Here is a 23,554-nt window from a genome sequence, read left to right on the forward strand (position 1 = left end):
TTTTTCCACGGAGCCATGTGGTCGTGGGACACATGTGTGTCACAGTATTCAGCTTTGCAATCTCCTCACAGTTTTTGTATCTGATTATTTTTCTACAGCCGCAGCTGTTTTTCTTTCCCTTACCTTATGGTAGTTTTTTTTTTTCCTCTTCTTTCCACCGTCTGCCAGCCACATGATGGACCTTAGTCGCTGTGCAGCCTGGCAGAGTCTAATACTGTCCCTTATTAAATAAATACTGCACCTGAAGTTTAATATATTTGTTCTCTCCTTGCTCTCTGTTTTTGTACCTTTGTCAGGTGCTGGCAGGACTGACAGAATGCAATCCATGTAGGTTGCTGAGCCTGGGGACTTGCCTGAGTTCTACACGGGCAGGAGTTCAATGTCGTTTTACCAATCGATTGGCATCAATGGAGGTTTGGACAGTGAAGAGATAGAGGACCACACCATTCCTGTGTCGGGGATAGCTCATCCTCCCCACATTCAAAGTAACTGGAATTCAAAGAACTGGCAGGAGCCCTGGAAGACTTTGCCTCCCTTCCTGCTTGCCTGATAAAGCAATGCAGTCTCCTTGTGAGAGAGGGTGATCAGGAGCCTGGGCAAACGGCATTGCTGCTGCACTTTGGTGCCGTGCCCAGTAACAGTTGCCAATGCACACCTGTGCCAGTGGCACTGATGGTCTGACTTGTCACTGTCAGGACTGCATCGGGGACCAGGTCTGCTATTGAGCACCATGGTTACCCTTGACACCGAAGTGCCAAGGCGCCCTGAATGCCATCGAGGTGCATGAATGTCTTCGATGCTGTAAGGGCCAGGTGGGCACCATCAAATGCCATGCATTCTTCGACAGCAGTGGCTGGGCCTTCTGTGCCGTAGGTGTCGGCGGGTGCTGTAGAGCCTCGATGCACCGGAGGAATGGCATCGACCTTAGCATTATCGAGTGCCTTAGGCCTCAATGCAGCGGAATAGTGGCATTGACCTCTAGTGTTGCAGTCCGGACGGTGACGGGGACCAGGACTGCCATTGAGCGCCATGGTCCTCCTCGGCGCCATCGGAGCCACTCTCAATGCCCTCGATCTAATCAAGGTGCATGCGTGGCCACACTCAGTCCCATCGATGCCATCATGGTGTGGAGACGCCTCAATGCCATTGATGCTCTCGATGCCACTGAGGTGCAGGGCCGCCATGGAGGCCATCGGGCATCTTGGCTAGCAATGTCATTTGTTGCCGCTCTCAATGATGTCAAGCACCATCAACTAGGCACTGGGATCGCCAATGAGCGCCCTGGTCACCCTTGAAGCCATCGACCACCGGGGATCCTGAGAGCTCTCAAGTGCTACTGAAGCCTTTGGCCTACAGGGGTTTTGGGCCTTGGACAACTTTGGTGCTGTCGAGCACTGGGGTCGCCATCATTCCGATGCACCCTAGAGTGCTGGGGCATCTAGGAGCAGTGGTCCAGTTCCCTATAGACTCCTTTGCAGTGTCCAGACGTAGCACCCAGGGGCATCATGCTGTCCCATCACTGGCCTAATGCTATCGGGCACTATGGATGATAATGATCTCGAGGGCCCTGAGCCATTGGAATCAGGGGGCATCGGAAGGCCCTGCCTGGCTTCCTGCACCATCAATGCTAATGAGCACTAGGGTTACTGTCAGCCATGGCCACTGGTGAGGGACGCCATCGAGCTCGCAGCATCGACGCCCTTGGGGCATATAAGTGAGCTGAGGGGATCTGTTGATAGCGCCAGCAGTCATCGGTTCCTTCGGGTGCCGATGAGGTGTGTCGGGGCTGTGTTGGGACCGCAAAGCCTCTGTCTGCAAGTGCTCCTGGCATCCTCTGTACCGCTGGTCCATCAACGTCTATCGGTGTTGCCGGTGTTGATGTCCGGGGTTGCCTGGGATGGCACTATATATTGTCGAATTGGTCAAGACATGGTCAAGCGCCATCTAAGCCTTGGGTGCAGCATCATTTGGTGCCATTGATGCGATCCATCATTGGTCAGCGCGAGAGCACTATGGGCCCCATGGGTGCCATCACCAAGGTGGGCACCAGTGGATGCGACTGGATGCCACAGGATACCACCGCAGAGCACCATGGGCACCATTGGTCATAGAAACATAGAAATGTCGGCAGAAGAAGACCAATCGGCCCATCCAGTCTGCCCAGCAAGCTTCACACTTCTTTTTTCTCATACTTATCTGTTTCTCTTGGCTCTTAGTAACCTTTGGTTCTATTTCCCTTTCATCCCCACCATTAATGTAGAGAGCAGTGATGGAGCTGCATCCAAGTGAAATATCAAGCTTGGTTAGTTAGGGGTAGTAACCGCCGCAATAAGCAAGCTACACCCATGCTTATTTGTTTACCCAGACTATGTTATTCAGCCCTTATTGGTTGTTTTTCTTCTCCCCTGCCGTTGAAGCAGAGAGCTATGCTGGATATGCGTGAAGTATTAGATTTTTCTTCTCCCCTGCCGTTGAAGCCGAGAGCTATGCTGGATATACGTGAAGTATCAGTTTTTTCTTCTCCCCTGCCGTTGAAGCAGAGAGCTATGCTGGATATGCGTGAAGCATCAGTTTTTTCTTCTCCCCTGCCGTTGAAGCAGAGAGCTATGCTGGATATGCGTGAAGTATCAGTTTTTCTTCTCCCCTGCCGTTGAAGCAGAGAGCTATGCTGGATATGCATTGAAAGTGAAGCATCAGGCTTATTTGGTTTGGGGTAGCAACCGCCGCAACAAGCCAGCCACTCCCCGCTTTGTGAGTGCAAATCCTTTTTTCCACATTTCCTCTTGCCATTGAAGCTTAGAGCGATGTTGGAGTCGCAGTAACCGTGTGTATGTTTATTGAATAAGGGTATTATCCCCAGGCAGTAGCCGTCATTCTGGCGAACCACCCACTCTTCATTGACGTCCTCTTGACTTTATGGATCCACAGTGTTTATCCCACGCCCCTTTGAAGTCCTTCACAGTTCTGGTCTTCACCACTTCCTCCGGAAGGGCATTCCAGGCTTCCACCACCCTCTCTGTGAAGAAATACTTCCTGACATTGGTTCTGAGTCTTCCTCCCTGGAGCTTCAAATCGTGACCCCTGGTTCTGCTGATTTTTTTCATAAGGAAAAGGTTTGTCGTTGTCTTTGGATCATTAAAACCTTTCAAGTATCTGAAAGTCTGTATCATATCACTTCTGCTCCTCCTTTCCTCCAGGGTGTACATATTTAGATTCTTCAATCTCTCCTCATAAGTCATTCGATGAAGACCTTCCACCTTTTTGGTCGCCCTTCTCTGGACTGCCTCCATCTTGTCTCTGTCTCTTCGGAGATATGGTCTCCAGAACTGAACACAGTACTCCAGGTGAGGCCTCACCAAGGACCTGTACAAGGGGATAATTACTTCCCTTTTCTTACTCGATATTCCTCTCTCTATGCAGCCCAGCATTCTTCTGGCTTTAGCTATCGCCTTAATCCAGGGACCATTCGTGCCGACTTCAGATCATTAGACACCATCACCCCAAAATCTCTCTCCTGCTCCGTGCATATCAGCCTTTCTCCCCCCATCGAATACAGTTCATTTGGATTTCCACTCCCCATATGCATGACTCTGCACTTCTTGGCATTGAATCTCAGCTGCCATATCTTCGACCACTCTTCCAGCTTCCTTAAATCCCGTCTCATTCTCTCCACTCCTTCCGGCGTGTCCACTCTGTTGCAGATCTTAGTGTCATCCGCAAAAAGACAGACTTTACCTTCTATCCCTTCCGCTATGTCGCTCACAAAGATATTGAAAAGGACCGGTCCCAACACTGATCCTTGTGGTACACTGCTTAAAACCGCTCTCTCTTCAGAGAGAGTTCCATTTACCATCACACATTGTCTTCTGTCCGTCAACCAGTTTGCAATCCAGGCCATCACCTCGGCATTCACTCCTAAGCTTCTCATTTTATTCACCAGTCTCCTGTGCGGGACCGTGTCAAAAGCTTTGCTGAAATCCAAGTAGATGACATCGAGCACTCTTCCTCGATCCAATTCCTTGGTTACCCAGTCATCATGGATTTTGGTGCTGCCATTCCAAGAGGGAAACGGTGGAGTGCCATTCCTGACGCCATTTCAAGGGCTGTGTTGAGCATTATCAGGTACTGGAGATACCATGGGGGCGATGCTACAGAACGCCACCCAGCACCACATCATAATCAGAGCCCCCAGTGGTATTGAGGACGCTGTCATCAAACATAAGAACATAAGAAATTGCCATGCTGAGTCAGACCAAGGGTCCATCAAGCCCAGCATCCTGTTTCCAATAGAGGCCAAACCTGGCAAGTACCCAAACACTAAGAAGATGCCAGTAATAGTAGAGGCCATTCCCTAAGTCAACTTGATTAATAGCAGTTAATGGACTTCTCCTCCAAGAACTTATCCAACCTCCTATGTACTCCATTGGGAGTTAGTGCGACAGTGGACCACAGCGTGCAGTTGGGTAAGGCAGGGGCCCTGGGCACTGGCAAGTGGCATTCTCTCTGTTGGTGCAGTACACAGCCATGCCAGGGTTCTACCATCGTCATGTCAAAATATCAGCTTCCTCATCTGTTCTGCACCATAAGGTGCTTGGGAGCACTGCCGCGGAAGCGCCATCACACACTGATTGCTTTTTGGTATCATGCAGCCACCGACTCTTAACAGGTGGTGCTCGGTCATTGCTGTGCTATGGGATTCTACTCACAAGCATGGCGAGTAGGTTCTTAGGTGTGTTGCCATCTGTAGGATGGGATACCACTGTATGAGTACTGGTCAGGAGCTTTTACAGAGGAGGGCACTATTTTTCCAGTTGTGCTCTATTGTATGGGTGGGTGTGTATGTGTTTCTCGTGGCGAGCACAACAGATTTTGTATCACAGCCACAGGACTGATCTAAGACTGCACTCCTGTTCAAATCCCTATGGGAGTGGATACCAGGAGAGTAGTGTCAGGAGTCTTCTCTTTCCTCAGAAGAGGTCTGTCTTTTGATCCCTCTCTTGTTAGAAATCCCCTTTGTGGGGAAGCCCTTGGGGCTCCGTCCCTTGCAGGTTTATCGCCAAACTGGAGCCTCAATTCTTTTGAATCTGTGCGTCTCCTTGTAGGCCAGGTCTGGGGTCAGCAGCAGTCATTGGACCGTTTTTGCTGGGGTCCCTCTATTGATTTCCATGGTGGCCTACCCCATCTAAGGGTGGCTACAAGTGGCAGATTTGGTCGCTTTTGAACCTCAGCGATCAGTGACTAACCCAACTCTCAACTGGAGAGTTGGAAGGTTTTTTTGGGATTGGGATGCCCCAATTCCCATTGCTTTCCTGTTCCTTTAGGAAGGGGAGATATGACTGGATTTCCAGGGCGACCCTTATAGGTTTCCCCCTTGGATGCCTAGTTGTCCACCCCTACAATGGGTGGCCCTCATTCTGTTTCCTGGAGAAGGGATGTCACTGCTTCTGACTGGCAGTCGCTCTCTGTTCCTCGCAGGATCCAAGAGCCTGTCAGAAGGTAGCACTCTCCTTAGGTTGTCCTAAGGCACAGCAGGTCTATTTCGTGAGGGAGTCATTCCAAATTCGGTCTCCTCATTGTACTAGGAGTCTCCTCTTCAGAGTAGCTTCCTGGTGAAGATTAGGGGGTTTCTCCCATCCGGGAGTCAGCTTTGATACCTGCTGAACTCAATGGGCGTTTTTCATGGAGGACCATTATTGCCAGTCATTTTCATCTGTGGGACCCTACCTTAATGAGGAAAGTTCTAGTCCATCTAATTGGCAAGTAAGCCTTTTCACCTCTCACCATATCCATGGCTGAGGTAGTTGGGGGACGTGGGACCCCGCAACGGAGGTGCTACTCTTTAGTTGCAGTGGCTTGCAAGCTATAATTCCCCAGTTTAGGGATAACCCTGTCTGCAGACAGGAGAGTCCTGGTTCATGTAACTGTTCCATTTACTAGACCATGTGCTTCCTTGGGGGAAGTATATGTAATCATGTCTGAGATAATATCTAAGCCAGGTTGGTGACAGTCTATTCTGAAATCACACTGACCCTGCCCTGGTAACCTGTTTCCAGGCTGGTGAAGAAATCCTGTTCTACAGGGGTTTGCACTTGCAGTGCCCCAGCTTTCTGTCTCTTTGTGGTGTGTTTCTGGAGTTCTTCCCTGGGGATTCACTCTCTTTCGGCTGTTCCGAGCAGACTGAGGGATCTATCTCGGGAGGTAACTTCCTACTGGAATCGGCAGCGAGTTTTCACTTGGGGTTGAGATATACAACCCAGCTGTTATGATTCTGCACTTACCTCCACAGCGCAGGAGCCGTGGACTTTAATCTTTAGCGCGGCTTGGAGCTACGCCTATCGGGACCCTCTTACGGCAGGGAGTGCCGCCGACGCTCTCTTCAGCTTCATGGCCTGGAGGCCGCAGTCCCCCCAGGCTTTCCTGGTGGCTGGAGCCTCCCTCGGTGCCTCCAGCAGTGGCAGGAGCCGCTGCTGACATCGGGGCCTATGTAGAGGCCCGGCTTTTCCCTGCACTGCTCCTGCAGGCTGCTGGCCATGGTTCTGCATATTTCCTGCTTCCTGTCTCCCAGGGTGCGGGCCGCGCCTCCTTCAGAGATTTAAAGGGACAGCCTCCTGGCCCCACCTGGACTCCTCCCAGGGCGTCTCCTGATCTTCAGCCCTATATAGGGCCCAGCTTCCAGTCCTTAGTTGCCTTCGCAAGGAGTTATTTTGTCTCAAGGACTTCTCGTCTTCACTCCTGCTGGTATTTCCTGTTCTTTGTGGGATCCCTCATCCTTCTTCATGTTCCTGGTCTCTTCCTGATGTTTCATAGTTTTCCTGATGTCTCGTGGTCTTTCTGTGATGTTCCAGCTCCTCGAGTCCTCCAGATGTCCATCCCGAGGGTAAATCCGTTTCGTCTGGTTCCTGTTCTCGGACATTGGAGCCTCGGTCAGCTAGGTTCCTTCCTGATGCCTCATCTCTGCTTCTGCTTCCTGGACCCTTGTTTCATCATGGCTACCTTCTCTGGCATGTCATGTCGTGTCTCATCACCTCGTGGCATGGGCCAGCCTTCTCGTCTCGCAGCACTAGTCTCCGGAGGGTCATCTTCACTTCGAAGCCAAGTCTCATCTTGGTCCCTTACCCTGGAATTTGTCTCGGCCCTCAGATGTTCTGGTGGCTGCACCGTCCATGCCTAAGACTCTGATTGAACCTGTGCCATTCAAGCGTGGTCCGCGACCAGCCACAGGCGGCTGTGTAGGGCGCACCTTGGTACAGGTGTCTACTGAATCTTTGCTGTGTTCCGGCTTCGACTACCACGTATTTGTCTAGAGTCTGCTTCGCACTCAAGCGTGGTCCATGACCAGTCCATGGGCTGTGGGCTGTGTAGGGCTCGCTGAGTCGCAGCCTCAAACCAGTACTTGTTCCTAAAACCTTGATCCTTAGTCTTCGTGCTGTAGCTGCTCGTCTGAGTCTTCACATCTCAGGCTTCTCGTCTGAGTCTTCTCATCCCAAGTCTCTTGTCTGAGTCTTCATGTTCCAGAGCCTTCTTCTGCCCTTGTCTCCTGACCGGCCTGCTGCCATTGCTGTTCCCAGCGGCGGTCCAAAAGGGCTTGGAGTAGTCTGAGAACCACTCAGAGACCAACCAAGGGTGGTTGGTCTCACTGAGGATGCAGGTCGGCAGGGGCCTAGGCTTGGTCTTGACCCAGACACAGATTTGTCTCACCAGCCTCTGGTTTCCCCGGAGCTCCTCTCTGGGTTCACTGAGGTCAAAGAGCACACATCTCCTATTCTCGTGCAGCAGCTGCTCATGGCATCTCTTGCTACATCTAGCCAAAGCCTGCATGCGCATAACAGAAGGCGAAGGTCTCCTAAGACCCCCTTTCTGTAACACTAGCAACTTATCCTTACCCCGCAGTCCAGCGGTCTGCCTCCTTGTGTTCTTTGCTCCTTTCGACTTCCAGTTGGAATGTCGAGGGGAAGGGAAGAAAAGCTAAGGCATTCGTGGTATATCTTAGTGTATACCTGTAGGGAAAGATGCACCATTTTTTCACCAAGTTCTGGCCAGTACTGCCTTTAGCTTTTCTCACTTCACTGGGTTGTCCAAAATGCCTTCCTGCTCACCTGAACTATCCTATAAACATAATGGATAGCCCTGCCCAGGGTGTAGTATGGGTGAGCTTCAGACCTAACTTATCTCCCTGCTCAAGGGTTTCGGCTAGTGATCCGATTCAGGGATTGCCTTTCATCCCCTGAAACTCTTGATGCTGTCCTGCATGGTCAGCTATGTCTGGTACTTTGACATGTAGAGTCTGTCACAGATCCTGCCATTATTGCTTATTATTCTTCCAAGCATTGCTTATTTTTTTCTGTCCATTGTGCCTATTAGCCAAACATGGGGCACACTTCTGCAGATGTATTCTGTCCTTCAAATGCCAGTTGGCTGCAGTTTCTTTCTGGAGAGCTCTTGGGCCCCAACTGGTGTTTTGGTTGTCTTATAACACTGAAGGAAACTATGCAGTCTTCGTCAAAGAGTTCTTCTCTTGTTTGCATCTCTAGATTCTTTCCTGTATCCAGGAGGTTCTAGACCTACTGTCATCAGGTTTTACTGATCCGAAACCCTGCTTGTAATGTTTTCCGTGATGCGGAATATATTTCTTGCTGGCATTCACATCACTCCACTGCCTTAGGGCACCTCTGCTACGCATTGGGGTTTTGTGTATCGGTCTTTTCTATGGTTTTCTCTTTGTAGAACCTAGCTCTTTTCCCGCCTAGACCCCTTTGTGAGTCGACTGCCTCACAGGCAAAAGGGATAGATATGGTGCTTTCAGCAATGTGCGGTTTCCCATTTGTCCTGCTCGGACAGCCTATAGCTTGGGAATCAACAATTTGTGAGGACTACCATCCTGCTTGTCCTTGGAGAAAGCAGAGTTGCTTACATGGAACAGGTGTTCTCCGAGAGTAGCAGGTTGTTATGCCTCACGAAACCCATCTATGAGCTGTATCATAGACAGAGAGTTCTGCCTAGAGGGCAGGGTGATAACTACAGCTGCACATGCTCAGTAGGGCATGTTTGAAAATTCTAGAATCTTTGAGATCAAAGTTCTGGACCAGGCTCCATTCAATGAGTTCACAAGTGTGAGGACTAATATCTTGCTGTTATCAAAGAACACCTGTTACAGATAAGCAACTCTGCTTTAATGAGATCAATAAACATTTTCCTCAATGAATATGTTTTTTCATCCTTTTCTTGGGTATATTTTCCACAGGTGCGGACACGGTCAGTTTTAGAGTGTGTGGAGTATTATTACATATGGAAGAAATCTGAACGGTATGACTATTTCACACAACAAACTCGCTTTGGAAGGAAGAAATACAGTCTCCACCCTGGAACAATGTGCGTAATATTTGTTTTAGGAGGGATGAGGGTGGCAGTTTTCCCTCTTGCTCCTTTGGGCTTGCAGCTCAATTAGAACTGGAGTTGGATCCAGCACCATTAGCACCATTAGCCTTCATTCACAAATATCTGGGGATTTTTTTTTCCCCTATTTTGTATTACCTCCCTATTTACCTAGTCCTATTTACCTAGTCCAGTCATTGCAGGATCACCATTTCTTGGCTAGGGACCATGTTTCACCATCCAGAACCCTACAATCATGGGCCTAAATCCAACCACTATGAGTCATAGCAATAACTGGGGCTCCCTTCCTATAAGCAATATAAGGGTACATGTAGCCAGGAGGAGACTTCCTGCTCCCCTTCCCCTCCCTCTCTGGGAGATACTGACTGTGCTACATAAACTTATCACTCATTTATCTGAAAAATCTAGGAAAGGACAACTGTTTGTCTCAGAATCAGACTGCTTTATTTTCAGACATTTCAGGCTTATCAGTTAAAATAAGATAAACACATGCCTCTAACGTCCTTAACACAGCACAGGGTTATACTGAGTAAAGCTCTGCATAATTAGTAAACTTAGCATATCAGAGACCTTGACTTGCTTAGGGTATATTAATAAACATAGTTTAGTTAACTACACCCATAACTTTAGCAGATTACCTTCCATTTCACCCTGGAGCAGTCTGACTGGATGTCTCTGAGGCAGTCTTTGCTGAAGAGAGCTTGCATTCTTGGTCTCTTTTTCTTGCTGGGCTGAGGAGGCTTCTCTCAGCTCTGGAGAAGAACAGCCAGATAACCGGCAGGACTCTCTTATGTGAAGTCTTCTAGGACAGAGGAGCTCTCCTACTTCGCCGCAGGGACAGGGGTGAAGCTTTGGGCATCGTCTTTTGCTGGTGTTTATGGAATTCTTCTGCCAGTCACCCCCTCCCCCCTGCCCGAGCCCTCTCCCCAGCTACTTTTAACAGCCCAGACATGCATATGTAAACAGCTCATGCATAGTCAAATAGAGGGGTGGATGGTATCTTTTTTTTTTTACTGCTGGCCCCCCCTGTCCCATCGGGGGGAGGGGGGGTTAATGCTCCTGCTCAAAGGCGAGCCTGGACCAGGGTATGGTAACTTCTTGACCAGCGCTGCCCTGGGCAGTTTTTTATTGTTTGTGTGTCTCTGACCTCTCCCTATCCCAGGGCAGCTTACTACATTATTTGTGGAAAGAAGCTATAGCTCCTTAAGTTAACAGGCAGATAGATGACCTGGGCACATATTGCTATTCTGGTTAAAAGTTCCTCATCTTGTTTTTCTGTTGAAACATACATGTCAACGTCCCTTATATTAAGTTGGCATCCTTCTTGCGGAGTCAATATTCATTTTTGGTTGCATACAGTAGTGAAACGTCTTCTATCTCCTACATTCCTCCTCTCTCGCCCCCAGAGGCTGTGAATACTGCTTCTATAGTATCCCCAACCCCAGTCTGCCTAGGGTGCAGAAAACAGGACCTGAAAATCAAACCCAGCTCCTCCTCATAGCAGTGTACAGCACTTCCACTGAGCCTCCAGACTGGTCTATATTTTTATATAATAATAATATTGGTAAGTTATTGATGATGATTTTGTCACAGATATCTGTGGCTTCGAAGATTGGTCCCTGATACACAAAGTGAAATACATTTTGGCAAAGTCCATAACTGATGTCAATGCTGCTCTGTGGCACCTTTCATGAAATTTCAGTAATCCAGTTCCAAAATGCTGCATGCTTATCTTGTTAGAGACAACCAATGAATCCTGTCCTGAACCATTTGCTTGAGTCATTGGGATTAATGCCATCCCACTGAATATTGCTCTTCAGATTCTTTGAAGCACTTACACAGATGTCCCTTCTTTCTTCTGCCCTGCCTCAACTCCTCTTTTAAGATCTGTTTCAGGAATTGGTGGTCATCTGTTTTGTTGACACATCCAGTCCACCTGAATTGTGTTCTCAGCAGTATTTCCTCAGTGATGGTTGTTTGCTTTCTCAACACTGGACACTCTTTCCTGCCAACAAGTGCTCGTTATTAAGCAGAAAGAATGCATGTAGAACTGCTTGAGCTGTTTAATATGCCATCTACAGAATCCGCATCTCAGAACCATAAAGAAGAGGTGTTAAGACCACTGTGTTAGTGGAGAGATGGATATCATATTGGTAAAAGATTTTTGTTCAGAGTCAGCTTGACTTTGCTGATTCTGGGGGTGATTTCCTTGTCAAAAGAACTACCACTGGAGAATCTGCTGCTCAGATAGGTGAATTGATCTACATTTTTCAACTGTGTGCCTTAGAGATAGCTGGTGCTAGGGCACTGGAATGAGATGTAGGCTGGAGTAAGACCTCTGTTTTAGCGAGTTTGAAGATGAGACCAAAAAGCTTGACTGCATCCATAAAACTATCAATGATGACCTTGAGGAAAGGAGGAACAGGGGTGATATGATACAGACTTTCAGATACTTGAAAGGTTTTAATGATCCAAAGTCAACGACAAACATTTTCCGTTGGAAAAAAATCAGCAGAACCAGGGGTCATGACTTAAAACTCCGGGGAGGAAGACTCAGAACCAATGTCAGGAAGTATTTATTCACGGAGAGGATTGTGGATGCCTGGAACGCCCTTCCGGAGGAAGTGGTGAGGACCAAAACTCTGAAGGATTTCAAAACGGCGTGGGATAAACGCTGTGGATCCATAAAGTCTTGAGGATGTGAATGAAATGAAATGAAGAGAAGAGGCATGGGGGTGGCTTGCGGGAATGATGGCTACTACCCTTATTCAATAAACATACACAAGGTTAATGCGACTCCAACATTGCTCTATGCTTCAAAGGCAAGAGGAAATGTGGGAAAAAAGATCTGAATTCACAAATAAGCATGGGAGTAGCTTGCTTGTTGCGGCGGTTGCTACCCCAAACCAAACTAGCCTGATGCTTCACTTTCATTGCATATCCAAGCAGCTTTCTGCTTCAATGGCAGGGGGAATGAAAAGAGGATTTTTATTCAAACAACCAACAAGGACTAAATTGCACAGGCTGGAAAAACAAATAAGCTTGGGAGTAGCTTGCTTGTTGCGGCAGTTACTACCTTGAACCAATCAAGCCTGATACTTCACTTTGAATACATATACAGCGCAGCTCGCTGCTTCAACGGCAGGAGGGAATGAAGAAAAGAGGTTTTATATTCAGACAACAACCAACAAGGACTAAATTGCACAGGCTGGGTAAACAAATAGGTGTGGGAGTAGCTTGCTTATTGTGGCGGTTAACATTTAAGCTTGATACGTCATATTGTTGCAGCTCCAGCACTGCTCTCTACATCAGTGGCGGGGGTGGAAGGAAATTAGAACCAAAAAGTTACCAATAAGGGCCCTGACCTCAGTGGTCAGAGTAACAGATAAGTATGAGAAAAATAAGTATGAAAACTTGATGGGCAGACTGGATGGGCCATTTGGTCGTCTTCTGCCGTCATTTCTATGTTTCTATGACCTGAAGACTGTTGTATCTATGGGTCATCAGGGCACAGTCATCTGCAAAGAATGCTTTGACAAGAAGCATTTTGGTCTTAGCAATGTGCCTTGAAGATCAAAGAGGGAGCCATCAAGCTGCTAGATGATGTGTATCCCCTAATACAAGTCCCTTCTTGCATGTTTGAGGATACAGGCAAAGAACAAATACACAGCATTGTTTCACACCATTTGAAATTTCAGATATTTCACAAGTGCCCCCATTGAAGAACATTTGCCTGTCATATGGTCTAAGATAATTTGTATTATCCTTCTTGGACAAACCTGGTTTGTGAGGATGATCCACAGAACCTGTCTGTTGACTGTATCAAAGACTTTGGTCAAGCCAATGAAGACTGCCTACAGATTCAAGTTCTACTCTAAACATTTTTCCTGGACTTGCTTCTCAGTAGAATTCATGGAGTAGTGCTGCAACCAAGTCTAAAACCACACAGTGCTTTTGGAAGATTCTCCTCAGATATGTTTGTGATTAGTCTGATTAGAAGAATGTGGGCAAGTATGTCCCTACTGAACAGAGGACAGAAATGCCTGTGTAGTTTTAACAACTCGCTTTGAGGCCAATATTTAAAAAAAGCGAAGCACCTAAATTTAGGCACCTATTTTCAATCAAACTTAGGATCCTACATTATCGGCTGAAAATTCATCTATATTTAAGACCCTGAAACTTAGGGTCCAAAATATAGGATTGCTTCTCACTTGCCTAGATTTAGGATGCTAACAAGTAGATTTTAAAAGCGTTGCTCGCTCAAAAATGGACCCATACTCTCGTATGTGGGCCGCGCGCAAGCAATGCAAATTTTAAGAAGCCAGGAAATACATGCGTCAATAAGATGGTAAAGGGCGTTCTGAGGCAGGGCCAAGACTTACGCATGTTACCCCGAATTTTACAAAGGCTGATCAAGGCGCATGTTGGCATGTTACCTGCGTAACTTTACTGCTGGTCCTGATGAAATGCGAGGTTCGGGGTCAAGTGTGGGGCTTATAGGATGAGGAGCAGAGAGGCCCTGGGGGGTGGGGGAAGACTCTATTAGAAAGACAATATGACCCTCTCTATAACTCCCACTGTAAGAAGGGCATGTTCAACTTGGGGTGGGTTTGGGGGGGGAGGCGGTGTTACATTGGTCTGCCTAGGGCTTAAGAGTCTGTAGAACCTTGTACAACCGCCCTCTCCCCCAAACTCCCATCCTGAATTGAAAGTGCCCCTCTTACAGTGGGAGATTGTGAAGCAGTGCCCTAGGGTTCCCCTGTTTACCTGCGCAGGACCAGGCTAGATGCCTGGTCCACCTTAAATTCCTTAAGGAGAGTATGCTCTATAGGTGGAATCCTGCGGGGCAGGTGGAGCTTAAAGGGCATAACCAGAGACTGGGGAATAAAAGCTGGGATCCAGATGGGAATAACCAGAGAAGGCCCAGGTCTCCAGGAGGAATGCAGCTCCTGTAATGTAACACTATCCAAACACTGAGCCAAGATGAAGCTGAACTGTGAGTTCTGAGGGAAGAAGTACTGAATTGTAAGTGGAGTACACTGTTCTGAAGAGAAGACAGTCTACTAATGTGCATGTTTGAAGCTGTAATAAAGATATACTGTTTTAAGCAAGGCTGTAATCAGATTAGTTTGTCTCCAGGCCTGTGGAAATCACCGCTCAGTCTCACAGAGCTATATAGAGAGTCATATTGTCTCTCTTACAGAGGCTCTCTCCCCTCCAAAATATGGTCACTTGTGCAAGCATGTTATTAAAATATGCGGGTAAAGGTTGCATACATATGCACGGAAGGGATATTTTAAATGATATGCATGTGTTTGCATGCACATTATAAAATTAAGCATGTGCCAATACGCGCATTCCTTTTAAAATCAACCAGATAGTTAGAAACCTAATGCTGAAAATGAGTGCTAAGCATCTAACTTTTTTCCCCGCCCTAACTCCTCCTTGGTAGCCATCCACTTTTTAGGCTTTTAAATTTAGGAGACTAGTGAAACTGGTATCCTAAATTTAGGGAACTCAGCCATAGTAAATTTTCAAAAAGTCCAATTTAGGAGCATAACTCTAAAAGTTAAGAGATTCATATTCAAACACAATCCAGCTCATTTTGGAGCTATATAGCTGGTTATCTTAAAGTTAGCCAGTTTACTTTAGGACAGCTCTTTGACCCTATTAGATTTAGCCAGCTAAGTTTTCCAGCTAAGTCTGAATATCAGAGGTAGCCAGCAAAATCCTCCCAGTTACATTCCCGGAATGCCCCTAACCTATCCAGCTAAAGCTGAATAAGTGCCCAAATAATCATTTATCCAGCTAACTTCTGAGTTAACTCTAACAGCTTAAATCCTTTGAAAATCGGCCTATTTGTTTCCTTTATTTTTAGTGCTGTCTCTAAAGTCTTGTGCCACTGCTTCTTCCTCCTAATCATTACTCAAGTTGTAAAATATCTCAGTAGCCTTTGTGCCTGTTGCTTTGTACAACTTGGTTGGAATTATATCCTTGCCCAGATAGTTTGCTAAAATTCAAATGTTTGGCTTTTTTGATCTCTTCAACTAATTTAGGGAACTTAAAATATTTTTTTATGAGTTTCTTAGTTGGTCAAAGGCTCAGTGGTTGACTTTGGATGGTCTGTGAAGTGTTCAGCCCATTTCTGCATTCAATACACTGTAATATATTATAAATAATTATACAACTCAGCATGTCATATATGTGACACTCTTCCAACAAGAAAGTACCCTTAAAAAGCTTGGTTATATCTTAAGATAAATAATAAGAGAGAGGTTTTAGTGTTGGCGGAATAAAAATCCTCCAAAATAAATAAACCATGCTGATTCTGTATAGTTTTTCATGAGTAACAGCTCTACAAGTTATCTGCTCAGTGGATGGGAATGGGCATACTAGAAAATATTTGTGCAGACAACATCTGTAAAAATACAGAATCTCCCAACTGAGAAACTTGGTATCCTATTTTGAAGGCCTGGATTGTGCTTAGCATGAACGTAGGAGGCAGAGGGTTAATAGGAATGAATTGATAACTTGGTTCCCTTTCATATGCGCTTCTTGGCAATAACGGATGAATCTATATGATATGAATCTTGGCTTTTAGTCTAGCCTTTGCACTTTGACTCTGGTTTTACAGGTTTTATAGTATTAATTTTAGGTTTGATTTACCATTGTTGACCTGTTTGTTCTTGCATCTTTTAATTGGAGCATTTAATATTGCTTGATTTTAATATTCTTAATTTTACTGTTATGACCATAAAAAAATACTCTAATGCCATAAGCTTAGCACACTGAAAGAATAACTTTCAAACAACTCCGCACGGCTCTATATACACATATATATGGTTGTGTGGGGATCTACTACAGTATTTTATAACCACGTTATTAGGTACATGCAGATTAGGAAATCCACATATGTCTACCCAAAATACATGTGCACATGAATATCTGCAATGCATTGAAAGCACATACTATTTTATACATATACACACCTATATTTTACACACACAAAAAAATGTATATGCAGAAATAGGTATATTTTAAAACATGCGTGCATATTTGAAATCACCAGTTAGCTGATACCTACACCAGTTCACCCAGTCCTTCTCCATATCATGAAGACCTTCTTAGCTCTTCACCCTAAACTTCCCCCAGTTCCTGCAGACCTCCCTCCCAACTAATAGCAGAAAACAGACGAGTTTGATATCAACTGCACTTGATAAAATTAGGTGTAAAATTGTGCAAATAAGTTGCCTAATGTATTTGCATAAATCTCTTATAAAACAGTGCACGTGAAACCAAAAATACATACGTACATTTGATGTTTATAAAATAGCATGTAATGAGTACAATCTACTTATGCAAGTATATGCTAATTTTACGTGCTTAATTCCTTTGAAAATTAATTCATGAGATGTCAATTTTTCAAATACGGAAGATATTTTGCTATGGTATAATTAGCTTACGGGTGTTATTAGGGAAGGCATCTTACATTTATGATTGTTTTCCTGTACAAGTTTTGTTTCCTTTGCCCACATTTGATTTTGATAGCTGTTTCTCTTTGTATCTCATTTCTTTTTCCAATGACATAGGGATTATGTGGATAATGACTTAGATGGTGGAGAGGTGGAGAGTGCAAGCCGCCCCCACAGTTCTCCTCCAATGCCTTCTGTCACGAGCTGTTTGGATTCCCAGTTCAACCAAGATCATCTGGTCATAGAAAGCACAGGTAATCCTTTCTTTCCATTTCTAGCACCTTATGGGGATAGTTTTATAACAGGCTGCATAAATTTGTGGGTTATGTGCCCAAGTTAGACCAATTTTCAAAGCAAACGTGTATGCAAGTTCTCTTTGAAAATTATCCCAACAAAACTACTCACACACAATTATATCTGCTATTTGGTGCCGAAAGAATTTATGCACAAATTTTTTAAAATAAAAAGATATGCACGTAAGTTCCAGCCCCACCCAGACTCCACCTTATGGAACACCTACTTATATGTGAATAGAGATACAAATTTTCAAACCTCTCCACAGTATAGCATTTACACACATAAGTGGACACTCAGAAATTAATGGTAGTATTTTATAAACTACTGCTGCAGCTGCACAGCTTAAAAAACAGTATGCATTTCTGCTTTGAAAGTATGTGCATACATTTCCAATTCAAGCAAATATGTACTTTCTCCACATATTTATTTTATGTGTGATATAATTGTGACACTGCACAAATAAACATCCAGAAATAAACATGGAGGCAGGTATTTTATAAAGTATGCGCATATACCATATGAAAAATACTTGCATGCCTACTTGAAATCACTAGCCGATACCTCCACAAGTTCATTCAGAGCTCCCACCCAAAAACTGCAGACAACAGACAAGTCAATTTTCACATGCGCAAGTCAATAAGCAGGTGTAAAAGAGTACGAATAAGTTTGGTAATATATATACATATACCCCTTACAAAGCAACAACTACTGCACTTACTTCAGAACCCTGCCCCAGAATGTCCCTAAACCACCCCTTGTTTTCCTCAGTAAAATGTAACATGAAACCAAAAATATGCATGTACTCTTGACATTTATAAAATAGCATATGCACACATATATGGAGAAATGTAATCTTACCTGATAATTTCCTTTCCTTGAATACTCCCCTACTAATAGATGGCGGCAGAGAACATAAACTTTTTCCATGACATCACCACCTGTATATACAAGTAGTGAACGCTGGATAAAGCCAGTATTCCTGTAACAAAGCACTTGAAAAAAAGAAACTAATAACATTTTATTAAAAACTTGAAGCAAATAGCTCAAAAGCCAAAAAGGATCCTCTTAAAAACAAAAAAAACCCCCTGTACCCCCATTACCAAAATGGCAGGGAACAGAACAAAAACAGGAGAATAGAAGAGAGAGGCATTGCCTCAAAAGGTAAGAACTGCCTCACAGAGAGCTGAAAAATACTTCCTCCAGTTACAACAGGCCCAAACTTCCCAGGAGCATCCTAGATTGGTGTAGCAAGATTCAAGAAAAGGAAATTATCAGGTAAGTTTGAATTTCTCCTCTTTTTTTTAAATCCTGCTACACCAGTCCAGACAGATGAGAAATACACTTTTAGGAGGGATGAAGTTAGGGCCATTTTGAGAACACCTGCTCCAAATTTCACATCCTTTCATGCGCACATCCAGTCTGTTATGTTTGGTAATAGAATGCAAAGATGACCAATATGCAAATATCTTCCACAGCAAAAGAACATCCCTGCCCAAGAAAAAGCCCGCACTCTTGTTGAATGGGCCGGAAGGGCCTCTGGTACTTGATTACCCTTCACTATAAAAACTGAAACAATTGTTTCCTTAATCCATCTTGATAGACATGCTTTAGAAGCTGCTTCGTCTTTGCATGGTCCTCCACACAGCACAAATGATCTACTTTATGGAAAGGATTAGCGATCTCCAAAACCTAATAGAGATGTGAATCGGAACCGGAATCGGTTTGGTTCCAGTTCAAATCGTGCATTTTTTTCCGTCCGGCCCGATTAGTTTTCTTTTATCGGCTGCGTCTGATCCGATAAACAAAAAACCCACCCGACCCTTTAAAACCACTCCCTTAACCTCCACCACCCTCTCAACCCCCCCAAAAACGTTTTAAAATTACCTGGTGGTCCAGCGGGGGTCCCGGGAGCGTTCTCTCGCGCTCGGGCTGTCGGCGGATAAACAAAAAACCCACCCGACCCTTTAAAACCGCAGTCTTAGCCTCCACCACCCTCCCGACCCCCCCCAAAAATGTTTTAAAATTACCTGGTGGTCCAGTGGGCCCCGGGAGCGATCTCCCGCTCTCGGGCCATCGGCTGCCACTAATAAAAATGGCGCCGATGGCCCTTTGCCCTTACCATGTGACAGGGTAACCGTGCCATTGGCCGGCCCCTGTCACATGATAGGAGCACTGGATGGCCCGCACCATTTTTAAAGATGGCGCCGGCCGTCCAGTGCTCCTACCATGTGACAGGGGCCGGCCAATGGCACGGTTACCCTGTCACATGGTAAGGGCAAAGGGCCATCGGCGCCATTTTTATTAGTGGCAGCTGACGGCCCGAGAGCAGGAGATCGCTGGGGGGGCCACTGGACCACCAGGTAATTTAAAACGTTTTGGGGGGGGGGGGTTCGGGAGGGTGGTGGAGGCTAAGGGAGCGGTTTTAAAGGGTCGGGTGGGTTTTTTGTTTATCGGCCGACAGCCCGAGCACGAGAGAACGCTCCCGGGACCCCTGCTGGACCACCAGGTAATTTTAAAACGTTTTTGGGGGGGTTGGGAGGGTGGTGGAGGCTAAGGGAGAGGTTTTAAAGGGTCGGGTGGGTTTTTAGGTTGTGTCCTAACTCCCGTTAGTGTGCACTAACCCGATTAACGATTTTTTCATGATAAATCGGTGGAATTTCTATTGTATCCCACTCTTTAACGATTAATGACGATTTAAAAAAATATCAGACGATATTTTAAATCATCAAAAAACAATTCACATCCCTAAAACCTAATGAAAACCCACCTGACATCCAGAAACCTCAGAGACTTCTTTTCTGTCCTGACACTTTTCCCTAGAAAAGACTGGAAAAGAAATTGACTGATTTAAATGAAAGGCAGAAGCCACTTTAGACAAGAAAGAAGAAACTGACTGGATGGAAACCGAATCTGGAGAGAAAACATGAATGGCTCCCCTACAAGACAAAGTATGCATATCAGAGATATGCCTAGCCAAACAAATAGCCACCAGAAAATGTGTTTTCAAAGACATATCCTTCAGAGAAGCTTGTTTGAGAATTCAAATGGTGAGGCCACCAGAGAACCAAATTAAGGTTCCACTGGAGAATCACAATTTGAAAGGGGGCACACCCACTTTATCCCTCTAAGGAAACATGATGCATCTGAATGAGAAGCAATTGAGCCCCTTGGATTCTACCTCTATAACAGGAGTCGCAACCACTTGAATTTTCAAAGACTTCCGTGCTAGACTTTCATCTAATCCCTGTTACAAAAAGGCCAAAATGCTAGAAATATCCACCTTTCATGGAGATACCAACCATTCCTTGCAGCACGCCTCAAATAAGCACCAGATCTGAACGTAAGCCTGTGAAGTACAATTCTCGCAGGCCTTCAAAAGAGTAGCAATCATTGAAGAGGAGTAACCTTTCTTGTCTAGGCGTAACCTCTCAAGAACTAGACCATAAGATAAAATGGAGACAGGTCTTCCATGAGAATCAGACCCTGAATTAACAGTCTTTGAGTTCTTGGGAATCGCAGGGGTAAACTGATCTGCTGCCTCATCTGATCCACATATCAAGGCCTTCTCAGCCAATACAGCACTACTAGAATGATTAAAGTACGCTCTTTCTCTATTTTTCTTAAGTTCCTTCCAATCGGAGGCTACAGAGAGAACCTAACACACCTGGAAGCAATTTGGAAATCAAGTCCAACTGCAAGTTAGATACCACTATCATCTGCTGGAGACAGAGAATACTGAAGGACTGCAGGCAGCATGCCTAATTATGTACCAACAGTATTCTATTTAGTACAGTAAAGCTTTTCTTCTGTTTCCATCAGCTGGCAAGGAGAAAACCCCAATTGTCTGGATTGGACTTGTGGACGATAAGGAAAGGAGCACCTATTTTGGCCACAGTTGAACTAAGCATATATTCCTTTGGAACCAAACTCCCTGCAGCAGCAGAAGAAATGGTGAACTTTGGCATTCTTGCGAGTCGCCATGAGATCCAACTGAGGAATACCTCATCACTTAAGAACATGTCATACTGGGTCAGACCAAGCGTCCATCAAGCCCAGCATCCTGTTTCCAACAGTGGCCAATCCAGGCCATAAGAACCTGGCAAGTACCCAAAAACTAAGTCTATTCCATGTTACCGCTGCTAGTAATAGCAGTGGCTATTTTCTAAGTCAACTTAGTTAATAGCAGGTAATGGACTTCTCCTCTAAGAACTTATCCAATCCTTTTTTAAACACAGCTATACTAACTGAACTAACCACATCCTCTGGCAACAAATTCCAGAGTTTAATTGTGCGTTGAGTGAAGAAGAACTTTCTCCAATTAGTTTTAAATGTGCCACATGCTAACTTCATGGCGTGCCCCCTAGTCTTTCTATTATCTGAAAGACTAAGTAACCGATTCACATCTACCCATTCTAGACCTTTCATGATTTTAAACACCTCTAACATATCCCCCCTCAGCCATCTCTTCTCCAAGCTGAAAAGTCCTAACCTCTTTAGTCTTTCCTCATAGGGGAGCTGTTCCATTCCCCTTATCATTTTGGTCGCCCTTCTCTGTACCTTCTCCATCGCAATTATATCTTTTTTGAGATGTGGCGACCAGAATTGTACACAGTATTCAAGGTGGGGTCTCACCATGGAGCGATACAGAGGCATTATGACATTTTCCGTTTTATTCACCATTCCCTTCCTAATAATTCCCAACATTCTGTTTGCTTTTTTGACTGCTGCAGACACTGAACCGACGATTTCAATGTGTTATCCACTATGACGCCTAGATCTCTTTCTTGGGTGGTAGCACCTAATATGGAACCTAACATTGTGAAACTAAAGCATGGGTTATTTTTCCCTATATGCATCACCTTGCACTTATCCACAATAAATTTCATCTACCATTTTGATGCCCAATTTTCCAGTCTCACGAGGTCTTCCTGCAATTTATCACAATGTCAGATGTCTTGCCTGAATTCCCATTCCCCTGTATTCAAAACATTCCTGCTGAAAAAATCATTTTGAATGTTCTCAGGACCTGCAATATGCGTGACCAAAATCCGTAGATTTTCCTCTGCCCAACAAAACAAGAGACTTGTTTCTTTGGAAACTCCCTGGCTCCAAGTACCTCCCTGTCTGTTTGCATATGCCACCACTATTGCATTGTTAGACATAACTCAGACTACCATTTCCTTTACAAAGAGCAGAAGATCCAAGCAAGCTAAACTGATGGCTCTGGTTTCTAATCTGTTGAGGTACCAAGCAGCTTCTTCCTGAGACCACAGTTCCTGAGCTACCTGGTCTTGACAGTGTGCTCCCCATGCTGTCAATATGTCATCTTTAAGGATCAGAACCCATGAAGTTGGCTGTAGACTCACTCCCTTCATTAAATTTTGCAGAGTCAACCATCTGATGAGGTTCTGTTGCACCGATCCTGGAAAAGGAAGCCACAAATTGAGGAGATCATCTAGTCAGAAGAGAATACTGTAGTGGATGCATATGAGCTCTGGCCCACAGCACCAGATCCATGGTGGCTGCTATGTAGATAATACCATGCTCTGAGTGTTTCCTGAGCACTGAACTTCTCTATCTGACCTACAATCTTAGTCACCTTCTCCAGAGTTAAACATTCTCGATCTACCTTGGTGTTGAACATGTACCACAAGTATTAGAGAGACTGGGAAGGGATGAGTTTGCCCTTTGCAAAATTCATTCAGCCTGTCCTTTCTAAAAACTGCACCATCTGTTGGATGCCAGTACTCCTTGATGGAACTTGGCTCTGATTGACCAGTCATCTAGGTATGGATGGATCATGATTTCCTCCTTTCTTAAAAAGGCTGCTACTACTAACATTACCTTGGTAATGGTTCTTGGAGCCATGGCCAGACCAAAGAGAAGTGCTCTGAATTGATGATGTTTCTCCAAGACACAGAACCAGAGCCATCTCTGATGATCCTCCCTAAAGGGAATGTGAAAATATGGTGTTGAGAGAAGTTCACTATGCAAAACAGTCACTATAAATGACCAGATTTGTAAAAATGAGAAATACGAAGACTACTATTTGCAGGTCTAGAATAGGTCTGAAAAATCCATCTTTCTTTGGGACTACAAAATAAATGGAGTAATGATTGTGACCTTGTACTTGTAGCAGAACTGGAATTACAGCCTGTAATAACTGAAGCCTCTGGAGAGTTAGCCGAACTGCCATCCTTTTGGCTGGAAAAACACAGGGTGAGACCATAAAAGCATCAGAAATCAGAGAGGTGAGCTCTATTCTGTACTCGTACTGAATGACATCTAGAACTCACCAATCTGAAGTTATTTGGGTCCATTTCTGAACAAACTGCTGAAGGTGACCATCTACAGGTATAACCAAGAATGGGACCTGCTGCTCTTCATTACGA

The 23,554-nt window shown here is 45.1% G+C and overlaps 1 protein-coding gene across 1 annotated transcript in view; it reads left to right on the forward strand.

Annotated features, from left to right (window-relative positions):
• MIER2 (MIER family member 2) overlaps positions 1-23,554 on the forward strand; it is a 257,039-nt gene that overhangs the window by 228,582 nt on the left and 4,903 nt on the right. Inside the window, exons 11-12 of the mRNA XM_029613549.1 lie at positions 9,242-9,369; positions 16,983-17,119. Of these exons, the coding sequence (XP_029469409.1) occupies positions 9,242-9,369; positions 16,983-17,119 (265 nt within the window). The remainder of the gene's footprint in view (positions 1-9,241; positions 9,370-16,982; positions 17,120-23,554) is intronic.

The sequence above is a fragment of the Rhinatrema bivittatum genome, chromosome 8 (genome assembly GCF_901001135.1).
Source record: "Rhinatrema bivittatum chromosome 8, aRhiBiv1.1, whole genome shotgun sequence".
NCBI lineage: Eukaryota > Metazoa > Chordata > Amphibia > Gymnophiona > Rhinatrematidae > Rhinatrema > Rhinatrema bivittatum.